Source organism: Neopelma chrysocephalum, unplaced genomic scaffold (genome assembly GCF_003984885.1).
Source record: "Neopelma chrysocephalum unplaced genomic scaffold, ASM398488v2 Primary Assembly neopelma1_159695, whole genome shotgun sequence".
Taxonomy (NCBI): Eukaryota; Metazoa; Chordata; class Aves; order Passeriformes; family Pipridae; genus Neopelma; species Neopelma chrysocephalum.
The window spans coordinates 1-12,813 of NW_020934987.1; the positions used below are offsets into that span (position 1 = coordinate 1).

At 51.8% G+C, this 12,813-nt stretch overlaps 1 protein-coding gene and 1 long non-coding RNA gene across 2 annotated transcripts; both read right to left on the minus strand.

The window, feature by feature from the left end:
* Positions 1-3: 3 nt before the first annotated feature.
* Positions 4-9,572, minus strand: LOC113962405 (histidine--tRNA ligase, cytoplasmic-like; the record flags this gene model as incomplete). The annotated part of the gene is made up of 10 exons (XM_027673161.1): positions 9,473-9,572; positions 8,735-8,824; positions 7,194-7,313; positions 6,941-7,036; positions 6,056-6,181; positions 3,956-4,063; positions 2,710-2,808; positions 585-678; positions 323-450; positions 4-237 (listed from the first exon to the last, which is right to left on the minus strand). Coding segments are annotated over exons 1-10 (1,176 nt in total), but the record flags the coding sequence as incomplete, so codon positions are not given.
* Positions 9,573-10,938: 1,366 nt separating this feature from the next.
* On the minus strand, positions 10,939-12,813 carry LOC113962406. Its single transcript, XR_003532539.1, has 4 exons — positions 12,764-12,813; positions 11,952-12,068; positions 11,491-11,637; positions 10,939-11,258 (listed from the first exon to the last, which is right to left on the minus strand). It is a non-coding gene; the product is annotated as an uncharacterized LOC113962406 (long non-coding RNA).

Here is a 12,813-nt window from a genome sequence, read left to right on the forward strand (position 1 = left end):
CCTCTGCTCCAGGATGGAGAAGATCCGCTCGATCCCAATGCTGACCCCCACGCAGGGCACCTTCCGGCCCTTGGGATCAAACATCCCCACCAGCCCGTCGTAGCGGCCGCCTCCAGCCACGCTCCCCACGCCCACCAGCTCCTCCACGTGCTCGTTCTCCTGCTGCAGCAGCACGGCCTCAAAGATCACCCCCGTGTAATAGTCCAGGCCCCGCGCCAGGCTCAGGTCGAAGGAGATCTGCAGGGCACGAGGGCGGCCCCGTCACCGGCTGCTCGGGGGGCCCAGCAGGGCAGCACCCCCTCCTGCCCCCGCACCTCCTCACCTTCCCTGTGATCCCAAACAGGGTCAGGTACTCAAACAGCAGCTTCATGTCCCCCAGCCCCTCCTTGGCCAGCTTGTTCTGCGACAGCTTTGGGTCCTGGAGGAGCCGCTCGATCAGATCCAGCCCACCTGTAGGAACCAGTTTTGCCTCAGGTGTGCCAGGGCAGCAGCACCTGCCACATTGGCCCCAGCCAGCCATATGTGTGCCCTGTGCACCCTCCATCCCCAGAACAAGCCCAAGGGCTCGACCCCCCAGTGCTCACCGTGGAGCTGGACGTACTCCCCGATGCGATCTGCAGCCTCGGGAGAGAGCCCCTTCTCTCCCACCATCTCGCTCCTCACCTCCTCCCACGGCACCTGTGAGGGGACAGAAGGGCATCAGCCACTGAGCCAGGGATGTGGGCTCTCCCAGGGATAGTTCTGGTGGCCCTGCACATGCACATGAACAGACACATCTGCCACCAACAGATCTTTGCACAGTAGAAACCCTTCAGTGTGGTTAAAGGGTGCATGAGAGAAGTAGCAGCTCTCAGAGCACAGTCATATGGTCCTCATTCCATTTCTTGTACCTCTGCACAGTTTGTTTTTGCCCCAACTCCACAAAAATACTTTGGGTTTGATTTGTGTCCAGAATTGAACATCAATTCTGTAAAAACACCGAATCTGAAAGCCATCTTGCTGCTCTGGCTTCCCTGGTTAGGTACCTAGTCAGAAATAATCCCATTCTAAAAGAGCCCAATGGTCCCTTCCTACTGCTTTTCCACACATACACAGCTTCCAAATCCACACTTTAGTCATGCCTGTACAACAGATCTCCCTGCTAACAGGGCTGTGAGGCTTCCTCCAGCTGACTTCATCTGACCATCCAACAAGGCCTCCAAGGGAAAAGGCAGTTCCCCCTTCAACAAAGCACCGTGACCACAAGATGAGACACAAGGCTGCTGTGTTTAACAGGGTCTCACAGGAAGGTTAGGAGCACTCCTTAAAACAATCAGCCCACAGTGTCCCCCACATGACTCTGAACACACAGTTCCTCCAAATTCTACTTTGGATCCCAAGCCAAGAAATCTGAGTTTTTAGACTGCACTTCGCTTCAAGGTTTCTCTTTCTTATTTATTAGAGGAGGACTGTGTAACACACTTATAAACTGATCTCCAGCATCTTTATCTGACAAGGGTCTACAGTCAAGACAATCAGTTGCCCCTACTCTGGCACCTTTCCCTCCTCCCAAGAGCCACAAAATGGCCTGAATCCCTTGGAGACACTCACAACAGCCAGTGCTCTCCAGGCAGCTTGCTGAGCTCAAACCTGTGGGCACCTCCTGCCTTGTGTCTTACAGGGGAAGCTGCACACTGAGGTGGCTTTTCAGTGTCACACCAAACCTGGGTAAACCACACAAACAGTCACATCTATTCTCAGCATGATAAAAGTACCTGTGCTGCCAGCCCAAATCAACAGAGCGTGAATGAAGTGACCAGGGACCTCTTACCCCTTCTCACTCCAAATCCTCTCCTCTCTTTCCAGGCAAAACACAGAAACCTCTCCCATGCACACCCACCTCACTTCTCACTGCTGTTTCCTGAGGGTCCTACACACAGCCAGAGGCACACACTGTCCAGTGGTGCCTGGATCATGCTGGAATATGGCTGCAGGTTCTGTGACCTCCTCAGGGATGCTGAACATCACATCACCAAACAACAACAGCAGCACCTTGCAGGACAGTGTTTATGAGCAGAGTCCTGGACAACACCACGACTGTGCCAGCTGACTCACCTGTGGATTTCCATTTTGCTCTGCCCTGTCACCTCCAAGCTGTCCTGCAGACTGTTACACACTGTCATTTAGGACTGCACTCCTCTACTCCTGCACAACCAGAGACTTAACCTTTATGTCACAGTCGCCTTGCAACTGAAGTCTGAAATTTCAGTAAAGGTTAGACCGGATGATCTTTCAAGATCCCTTCCAATCTGGGCTGTACTGTAATTCCAGGACACAATTGCAGTTCCTCACACCACCTGACTCAACCTAATACATTCAAGAAGGCTTCTCAATGCCCTGGCCCAGTTTGGTGCAGGTTTTCATGAGCCTGGTTCATAAGCAGCAGCACCTTTAGCAGGTGAAGCTTTGGGATGTTGAACCTCCCAAGTGAAGAGCATTTCTCCCCTCCCTCCTCTCCATTTATTAGGACCTCATGGGCTACTGGAGAAGAAAGAGCATCCACTTTTCCCACGTGACTGCTGTGCCCTGCATGCCTCCCCTCCAGGGAAAGGTGGGAACAAGAATAACTTGATGTTAATCAGCATTTCCCAGCCACTTCTCATGGACCATGGCAGGACAGGGGGACAGGAGGCTCACTGAGACTCCAGCAGCAGCAGTTGCAGCCTGTACCTTATCCAGTTTGTCAACACTGGAGCAGATGGTTCGGAACTTGCTGTCTGGGACCCCACAAACTGCAAACATCCCATCGAGGATGCGCCGGTCGTTGACCTGGGGGAGAAGAAGCACGTCAGGAATCATGGACTCAAACAGATGCTTCAGCCATGTCAGGTTTCCCTCCCCTCTAGCTTTAAGAATGCAAGAGAAACTAGATGTCTGCCAAGACTTTTTTTTTTTCCTATTTGCCATTTCTCTTTCCCATTCCTGGGCAGCTGAGCTGCCCAGAGCAAACCAAATAGCACCACTGACTCCTCCCAGGCCTGGGTAGAGCCTTCACATTTCCTTCTAGAGCCACAGGCACCTCCACTCAACAGAGACAAGAAACCATCAGGGCCTATGAGTCCTCTCATGTAGACATGTAAAAACAGCTCGGGAACAGACCCAGGGTCAAGAAGATGAATTCAGTGCCCTGTCAGTATAAGAGCAAAGGGACATCTGATTATGTTAAAACCTCACTAAGGATTTATTTTTTTTTATTGATAGTATAGTGAATTCCATAGTTTAATTGTCTTCTGTAATAGTAGGTAATTGAGGCCAAGGCTCAGCTGGATTCACATTTCCATGGGTAGTGAAAATGCCTCAGGTCCAGAAAGGACTTGTTGGGAAGGCAGGAGCCTGCAGGCAACACCACACCCCCTGCTAAGGGGGCATCAGGAGCTGGATAAGGGCAGGGATCCTGAACCAGAGCCTGTTGTACTGCAGGCAGTGAACATGACAGTCACCTGCTAAGACAGATATTAGGGAGAAATTCTTTACCATAGGGGTGGTGAGGCCCTGGCACAGGTTGCCCAGAGAAGCTGTGGCTGCCCCATCCCTGGAGCTGTTTAAGGCCAGGTTGGACGGGGCTTGGAGCAACCTGGGCTAGTGGAAGGTGTCCCTGACCGTGGCAGGGATTTGGAACTGCACGACCTTTAAGGTCCCTTCCAACCCAAACCATTCTGTGATTCTATGGTTCTAGTTGGCTGCTGGAATTTTGCAGGGGTCTGTGGTTAGTCCTGGAGAGAACTCTGCCAACTGCAGACTCAGGAAATCTCCTGGCATTCCCAGCCCAAGCTCAGGTCCAGCCTTTAGCATGAGGACACAGAGGATGGGATCAACTCCTGGATCAGGCCTGGGAGTGGGAACAGGTGCTGCTGTGTAAAACCCCATGGACAATGACCACTGCCTCCCACCGTGGCACAGAGAACCCCAGTATCACCTTGACGACAAAGTCCCCGAGCTGCAGGTCACTCAGGATCTCGTGCACGATCTTCAGGCACTCGGCATCGGGAATCATGGGGTCGAACTGCCCGGCGATGTCAAAGTCCTGGGGGCAGAGGGAAAGGCAGTGAGCAATTCATGGCTGCAGCAAAACAGCTTCAGCTCTGCTGGTGACAGCAGCTGGTGTACAGAAACCAACAGAAATGGGATGTGAGAGAGCACCATTCCTTGCAGATGGGATCCAGAAGGGACAGGATGTGGGTTAGGACCTTCTTTCATGGAAGGCAGCAGTGCTGTTGTGTCCACTGCATTGCCAAGAGCTTGTATGCTGTGACCTGCTCCCCTGACCCTGTGACACTCTGAAACAGAGATCCTTGAAAAAACAACAGAAATGAGCCAGCAGAGCCATCAGCAGTAAATAAATAGAACAAAGGAAGCAGGAAGGGGAGGAGAAAACCACTTCTCATTTGCTATGACCTAAATGCCAAATGTTTTGCCTTGATTCTTAGGATGGGTTTTTTTAACACACATGCCAATCAAGTTAATGATCAGGGAAGAAGATAAGAGAAGCAAAACTGAGGCATAACCAAAGTTTCAACTGCCAAGAGAGAAAAAGAGATCAAGAAGCCTGAGTGGTCCCCACCAGAGATTGTAAGATGAACTAGCTCACAGAATAACTAAAGCCCAACATCAAGATGCTTTAATAGGCTGATATCCCTTAACTGGAAAACAACAAGGAGAACATCAGTGTTCAGAGAGAAGTAAAACACAGGAGCAACAAGACAGCCATTCTTTGACTCCTATTCAGGAATCCCCAAATGCAAAGTCTTCAGTGAGGTTTTGGGTACAGGAATAATTTTAACTAAGTGGGTAAATTTCAACAGGGCTTCACCAAGCTCCCAAAATAAACTGGAGGAGGAAAGAGATGACATCACATCGGTTAATCCTTATCAGCTGAGTGCAAGAAAGGCTGATGCAATCCCTGTGGAAGTTGAGTTAGCAAGTACAGTCAGGAAAGTGCTGCTACCACTGTACATGGCACAGATGAAATCTCACTGAAAAAAACCAGGGACTGGTGAATTATGTTGAAGAAAAGAGGAAGAAAAACCTTCTAGGCTGAGCAGAGAAGGAAAAACTCCACAACTCCAGGGAAAGAAGGTAACAGCTTGATTTAGGTGGCCTAAGGAGGGGAAGATTTCTCTAAACATTTCCCAAATGTTTATCTAAGAAAGGGGAAGAATCCATATCAAGGGATGACAGCTACTGTTTAAAGAGCTGAAGTCTTTAAACAAGGAGAAGTACTCAGATACAAATAAGTTTAGCCTGGATATCAGAAGACCATTTCTAGCTATCCTAGGAGTGAGCTATCCTGGAACAGTCTTTCAGATGGGGCAGCAGGCAAAGACCCTGAGTTGTTTTGAAATGGGAATCACCAAGCTGGAGCTGGAAGGTATCCCCAGAGATTGTATGATGAAGCAGGAATATTCTCAAACAAAATAACTGTTTGCAATATGAGCCCCTGGGGACTGTGTCAGTACAGTAGAACAAAGCTGTTCCTCAGGGCTACCACGAGAGAGCCACGAAGGAAATTGCTTTGTTACCTGTTCTGTAATTTGGCCTCTGGCTCTTCCCTTCCTTTGAAGTGAAGATTGACTGAACACAGCACAGAAGTAGCGTATACCACGGCCTAGCCTGGTTGTGTGTCCTGCTAACACACCCAGAGCTGAACCGTTGCCAGATTCGGGATCAGAAGGAAATTTTTCCCCTCCACCCGGCTGGCAAGTGCTGTGGGATGGAGCAAGGAGCTGCCCTCTCCCCACAGGGTGAAGGTGGTGATACCAGGGGGCTCTGTGACAAAGTTGCCCAGCACACCAACACCCTGTCACAGCTGTCACTCCCACTCTCCCGTTCCCCAGCTGTTTTTCACACTCGTGAGGGCACACTAAGGAGAAGATTAGTGAATCCTCCAGAGATTTCCACAGCCACAGGGAAGGGTGACGCAGCGTTAGACCCTGCATTTTGACAGTGCTACGTGCCCACAGGTGCTGCCCAGCCCACAGCCTCACCCTGCAGTGCCCCTGCCAACAGCCAGACTCACACACTGGTAGAACTCGCGGTAGCGGCCCCGGGTCATGGCCGGGTTGTCCCTCCTGTACACCTTGGCAATGTGGTAGCGCTTGATGTTGGTGATCTTGTTCATGGCCAGGTAGCGAGCGAAGGGCACCTGGGACAGAGGGTTAAGGATGGGAACAGGGAGGGATCATCCCCCCTCCAGTTACCAGTCACAGGCAGCGCTGGGTCCTCACTATCTTCCCAAAACCCAGTAGCTGTGGGGCGAAGAACTGCCAAGAGACAGCTGGACTTGTCACTGCTCCCCGAGGTCTCCACAGCTGTCCAGGACACAGATCACACATGCTGCCATTAAGCATCCCTTCAGGCATCTTCCAGCAGCACCTCAGGCTGGATCTCAGTCTCATGTGGGCTGTGTGCTGCAGCAGCCTGGTCTGGGTACCCTGAGAAACCCCACTCAGTACAAATCTTCCTTACCTCCACACACACGGGGCATGGTGTCAGGGCAGGTTTAGGTTGGATATTAGGAAAAGGCTCTTCCCCCAGAACCTGGTTGGGCACTGAACAGGCTCCCCAGGGCAGAGGGCACAGCACCAAGACTGCCAGAGCTCAAAGAGCACTTGGACAACGCTCTCAGGGACAGGGTGGGATTGTTGGGGTGTCCTGGGCAGGGCCAGGAGTTGGACTCGATGACCCTTGTGGGTCCCTTCCAACTCAGGATATTCCATGATTCTAAGCATTCCTTCACCAAACAGAAGCAACACACAGTAAATAACAGAGCAAGGGTTCTGCACCCACTGAACCACACTGCCTGCTCACGCTCTCCCTGTCAGTTTGGGGTCCTCCCTCCCCTTCAGGGCAGCACTGCCCCAAAAGGAGGCCAGGCAAGGCCCCTCAGGCTGTGGCAGGATACTGTCAGGTCGTAGCGCAGGGACAGCAGCTCCCCTCCTTGATCCTTCAGATCATAGATGAGCTTCGAGTCTTCCCCGTATTTCCCCGTCAGCGTCTCCTACAACACAACGACACACGAGCAAACAGCACCTTCAGTGGCAGGGGAAGAGCCCTGGAGCAGGAGCGAAAGTGAGGATATCTAGGAGCTGGAAGAAGGAAACTCCACCCTCAACACTTTCAACTGGAGGATCCTCACCAGCTCGGCCCTCACTCACCTTCAGCTCGAACACGGGTGTGTCAATGACTTCTGCCCCGTGGCGCTTGAAGCAGGAGATGATGGCATTGAAGACCCTCTCCCGAATGGCCATTTGCTTGGGGCCGTAGTCCCGTGTGCCCTGGGGTGAGGGAAGGAAAGAAGGAGCAAAGGACACTTTGGGTCAGAGGCATGAAGTGAGAGAGATGCCAGAAACAAGAAGAAGCTGCTAAAGAGACCAAGTCCAGATGCTGGAGACTGAGAGACCAGGTCCAGATGCCAGGTATTGGTAAAAAGTAGCACCAAAAAACACTGGAAAACGTCAGGACAGAGCTCAGACAGAGTCTGCCACGACCTGCAGAGGGAAATCTAAGTCAGGAGTTTCACAATACAGGAAACAAAGGAGCTAAAACAGATCCAACAGTCAGAGTTCAGAGCTTCTGAGCCTGACAGTGCAGCCAGGACCTGCCCCCAGCTCTGATTCACACCCAGAAGCCAGACCCCTGCCCAACAAGCCACCCCAAGATGTACAATCAGAGGACAGGCATGCTCTGAAGGTGTGGAACAATCAGCAGCTCTGAAATTTCCAAACGTAGAGAAAAATCATCTTTTAAAGTGCAACACCTGTGAAATGCTTGTATATGTGTCACCAGAATGTGCTCACTTCCCATTTCTTTGCTTTTAAGGGTCACTGAATTGTTTCAGTGACCACCTTTAGGCTCTCAGCAACAAATAAATCGTTTTTAATTAACTAGACCTTCCACTTTCACTCTCTAGGACCTGCAGGCAGGAGGAAGCAGAGACCAGGCACTTCTAACCCCCTGAGCAACTCACAGGTTGTTCAGTGATGGGTAGCTTTCAGCTGCCACTGACGGGGCTGAGACAGACTGGAAACTCAACTGTGTTTCCCTGGCACCCACAGAGCTGCAAAATCCCCTTCTCCACAACTTTAAACAGTGAAACACCCCTCAATTTTCTGGGCTCACACCACAGTTACATTTACCAAAGCACACAATAAAGGAAATGGAAAAGGGAGACAGTTTTGAGACATTTAGGTACTGGGAAGAAATTGTCCCCTGTGAGGGTGGTGAGGCCCTGGCACAGGTTGCCCAGAGAAGCTGTGGCTGCCCCATCCCTGGAAGTGTCCAAGGCCAGGTTGGATGGGGCTTGGAGCAACCTGGTCTGGTGGAAGGTGCCCCTGCCCATGGCAGGGGATTGGAACTAGATGAGTTTTAAGACTCCTTCCAACCCAAACTATTCCATATTTCTATGCTCTCCTATGTCAGTGACATCACCGTAACCTGAGTGATGGTGTTGTTTGTGAGCAGCATTCATAACTTGTCATATAAGCACCAGAAAGTCTCTAAGCCAGTGGGTATCTGGGCTGGGTGCTATCAAAGATGTTTCCACCCCTCTCCCCCCTGCTGCTAAAAGCAAAAGGGAAACAGAAATGAGAAGAAAGGCAGGTGTGTCTGCACTGGGGTTTTGCCAAGAGGTGTGAGGGGGGGTTCTGAGGGAAGATGTGCACACAGAGAGGCACAGGAGTGTGCTGGGGGCAGTTACCTTCGGGGTCTTGAGCACAAACTTGGGTTTCCCCTCATCTCCCCCCAGCTGGGCCTTCATCTCCAGCAGCTTTGCCACCTCCTTTGCAATCTGGGAAGGGAACAAGCAGGGAGCTGGGGGTAAGCCCACCCACCAGCCCAGCCTTCCCCAGTACCTTCAGCCTCAGCCTTCCCAGTGTGCCCAGATTCCCCAGCCTCAATACATCCACTATTCCCACTTCCTCAGCAACCAGACGGGCACTCCCTGCTCCTCTCTGGTACTTCTCACTTCTGATACAACCCCCTCTATCTTCAGCACCCCCACCATTCCCTGACTCCCACCACCTCAATCACCACCCCACATCTGTCTCCCCAGTGCCCATCACCATCCCCACCAGTTCATGTTTCCTGCACCCAGCACCCTCCTCCCAACGCCAACACCCCCAGCATCCTTCCATCTAACACCAGTAACCACCAGTTCCAGTCTCCCCTGCACCCTCAGCCCCCTCCGCTTCCCAGCGCTCCCAGTTCCCCAGGGCACCCTCCTCCTGAGCCCGGAAACCCCACCCACCCTCTCCCCAGCCCACCACAGCACCCCCCGCTCCCCCCAGCCCCTCTTTCCCCACCCCAACACCCGCAGCGCCCCATTCCCCGCCCCTCCCCATCTTCCCAGCACCCCCGCTCCCGGTCGCGCCGCTCCTTCCCCCAAAGGCACCCCATTCCCGGGAATCCCGGGAATCCCCGGATCTCCCCTCGGCACCTCGTCGGGGTCGGCCTTGTCCTGCTTGAGCCTCCGCACCGCCTCTGCCTGTGCCCGCACCGCCGCCTCCTGCGCCGCCATGGCCGCCCCGCGCCCGCCCCGCGCCCGCCGGGAACTGCGCACGCGCCGCGACCGGGAAATGAAAGCCGCGGGAGGGCCGGGCCGGGTTTATCACTGTTTTATCTTTTTTTATTAATTGGCTTGAGGTTTTTTTTGTTTTTGTAATAAATTAGTAGTAGTAAAGTAATTTACTCATCAAATTGTATTGCATGTTATATTCGTATATATATATGTTATTGTAATCAATGTTCTGTTAAGGCTGGGGGACTGTAAATTGCAGAATGGTTCATTAATCTGTCAGTATTACAAGCTGATAGTCCTGCAGCTTGCAGTTCTTAAGCTGAAAAGACAAATTATTGTGCCTTGCTGAATAAGTATTTTGTATCTTATTTTTCTAAAAGCATATTGTCTAAAAGCTTACGCATAAAGTAACGAAGGGAAGGACAAGGATCAAAGGGTCAAGTACGAGAACGATACAGAGAATCCAAGATGGACATCTGGAGATACCTACACACTAAGCTACACACTAGGCCTCAAGGACGAAGGACTAATTAAAACTATGGAAAGGAAAGCACCTGGCGACTGAAACGGGCCTGCAGGGAAGCCAACCAGAACCAGACCTGCAAACTTGGATCCAATAGGATAACAAGTGATTATGGGAGGGGAACTGATGAGGAAATAAAAGTTACTGTTTTTGCTTACTGCGCTTGCAGGCCGTGAGTGGAGCAGGGGTCTCCCCGGGCGCCCAGCGTGCTGTTTTGCTTATTTGCATTTTATATAAATCTTCAATAAATTTTTATTGCTATATTTCAGCCTAATTTCATTTACTTATAACATTTTGTTTTGTTTAACATGTAAAAATACAGAGTTCCTCCAAGCGTGCCTCCTCCCCTGCCCCCCCCCTCCAGCTCCGGCCCCCTCGCTGCGTCCGCACGCGTCCCCCTCAAAATTAAGAACTTTATTAGAAATTATTAGCCACAGAATTTATGTATTTTTTGACGCTTTAAAAGGAGCGCGTTAGCCGTAGAGCTCATGTGTTTTCAGTAAAGGTTGGAAGTTCCCAAGGGGAAGCCTATAGTGTGGAATTTCTTGCCAAGGTTCGTTACAGGCAAGAATTTTGGTAAAACAGAGGCGGTCGCTTGCAGCTGTGAAGAGACTGATAAAAGTGAGAAAGACTTTTCGGCATCACCTCCCCTCGGGCTGGTCCTGCAGCCCCGTGCAGCGCCCGAGTGCGGGCTGGGAGTGGGACTGGCCCTTCCACTGCCCTCCTCACCCCATGTCCTGGGCCTGTGGGTGCCCAACATGCTCCCTCCCCACTCCAGAGCTCAGCCTGATGATCCCGCTGGAGCTGCACCACGTCCAGTCTGTGCCCATGGAAACACCACCTGCAGTGATGGGAATGGCTGTACAGGTGCAGGGACTGCACTATTAGGAACCCACAAGCTCAACCCGTCCTTCAGAGCACTTAACCAGAACTTCAAGCTGGTGACTGCGCTGTCCCATAGCTTTTAAAACCCCCTGGCTCCTCTCTTCTTGCTGCCTTAGCCCAGGCAAGGAGCCTTAGGCTGGTGGATGGTAACCAGGCCTCAGCCGGCAGTGAATGGTTAAGGGCACTGCAGGGTTCCAGTTGTACAGCAGTTCAGCCAAGCAGCTCTGGCCAGAGAAGTCCTCAGGGCTCCAGCCTTCTCCTGATCTCATCAACAAGCTTCTCCCTTGGGATATCAACCTACAAAGCAAAGAGAGGAGGAGGTAGCAGCATTAGAACAGAGCACAGTTCCAAGGACCAAAGGCTTGCTTTGGGTACTAACACAGTTTGTGACTGGTTTTCTGGAGACACCCAACAGACCTGTGCTATGGCTTCTCAAAGGAACAACGTCACTGAGGGAAAACCCAGAGCCTTTCAGTGATCTCCAGAGTTTGGAAGCACTTTTGACACCTGGATAAAAGGACATTCTTACCTCCTCTCGTGTTGAGACATCTCTCAGCTTGACGACTCCGTCTGCCAGCTCCTGCTCTCCTACAATGGCAGCAAGGGGGATCCCTGTGTCCTCACAATACTGTAGCTGCTTCAGCAGTTTAGGATCCTTCTTGTACAGCATCTCTGCCTAGCAGGGAGTGGGAAGGACGAGTCACTAACCCAAATTTGCTTTGATGGATACTGGAGCAAAGCAGCCACCACAAAACCCTGCAGCAAGGGGTTGCCTTTAGTGCTCTGGGCTGTTCTTCTGTGCCTGCCTAGACCTAACGGTTGGACTTTGTGATCTTCGATGTATTTTCCAACCTGAATGGCTCTGTGATCTCAGACAGGCCCAGATCTTGAAGAGAACACAACTAATGGAGTTGGTCTTGCTGTGCTACAGCTCCTTCAGGCTCCCCGTCCCTCACCCATGACACCACCGAGCTCAAGTGGTTCCTTTACCTTGATCCCTGCATCCCACAGCTCCGAGATGAGCTTCAGTCTGGCAGCAAGCAAGTGTTTCTGGGGTGTAGCCACCAGCACTTGGGTTTCAGTTGTGCGAAGTTTCTCCCCAGAAGCCTGGAGGGACAGACACGCTCGTGGGAGGGACCGGCTCTGAGGGAATCTGCAGCTCACAGCACCTCACCTCATCTCCAGACCTTAACTCAGTGACTGACAACCTGGGCACCTTTAATGAGCCCCCCAGAGACTCTGCATTGTGTCACAGTAGTTGATCATGTGCTGCTGCTCCCGTAGGACTTTAGCCTCCCTCCCACATGGGACCTGGACAGCTTTCCAAGGTCTCCTTTGATTCTCCAAGTACAAACACATTGCCTTGGCCTCCTCTGCCATGAATCACAAGCTCAGAACTAAATACAGAGTGATGAATCTTCTCAGAGGCTTTCCTGGGGTGCTCATTACAGAGTGTCACAGACAATATCGAATTCATTGCTTCCCAATCTCCAGGACAGGAAACTTCACAGGCAAGACAGGAGCAAAGTGACTGGGGCAAAAAGCTCAGAGCCAGGCCCAGAGCTCAGGGCTCTAACACTTCCTTGACATCTCCTAAGGAATGCTGCCCTCAGCTGCCCATACCTGCATCATGATAGGCTGCAGAAAAGGGCTCTGTCTTCTGTGCATGGACACTCAGGTATGGAAGGAGCCACCCTCACCCCCAAAATTATTTTCCCTTGAATACTGTGGAGCTGTGGATCTCTAATAAACGATAGCTGACTTCCTAGAGCCTCCTCCAACGCGCTGCCTGCAGCACCCACCTTCAGCCTCTGCTCCAGGATGGAGAAGATCCGCTCGATCCCAATGCTGA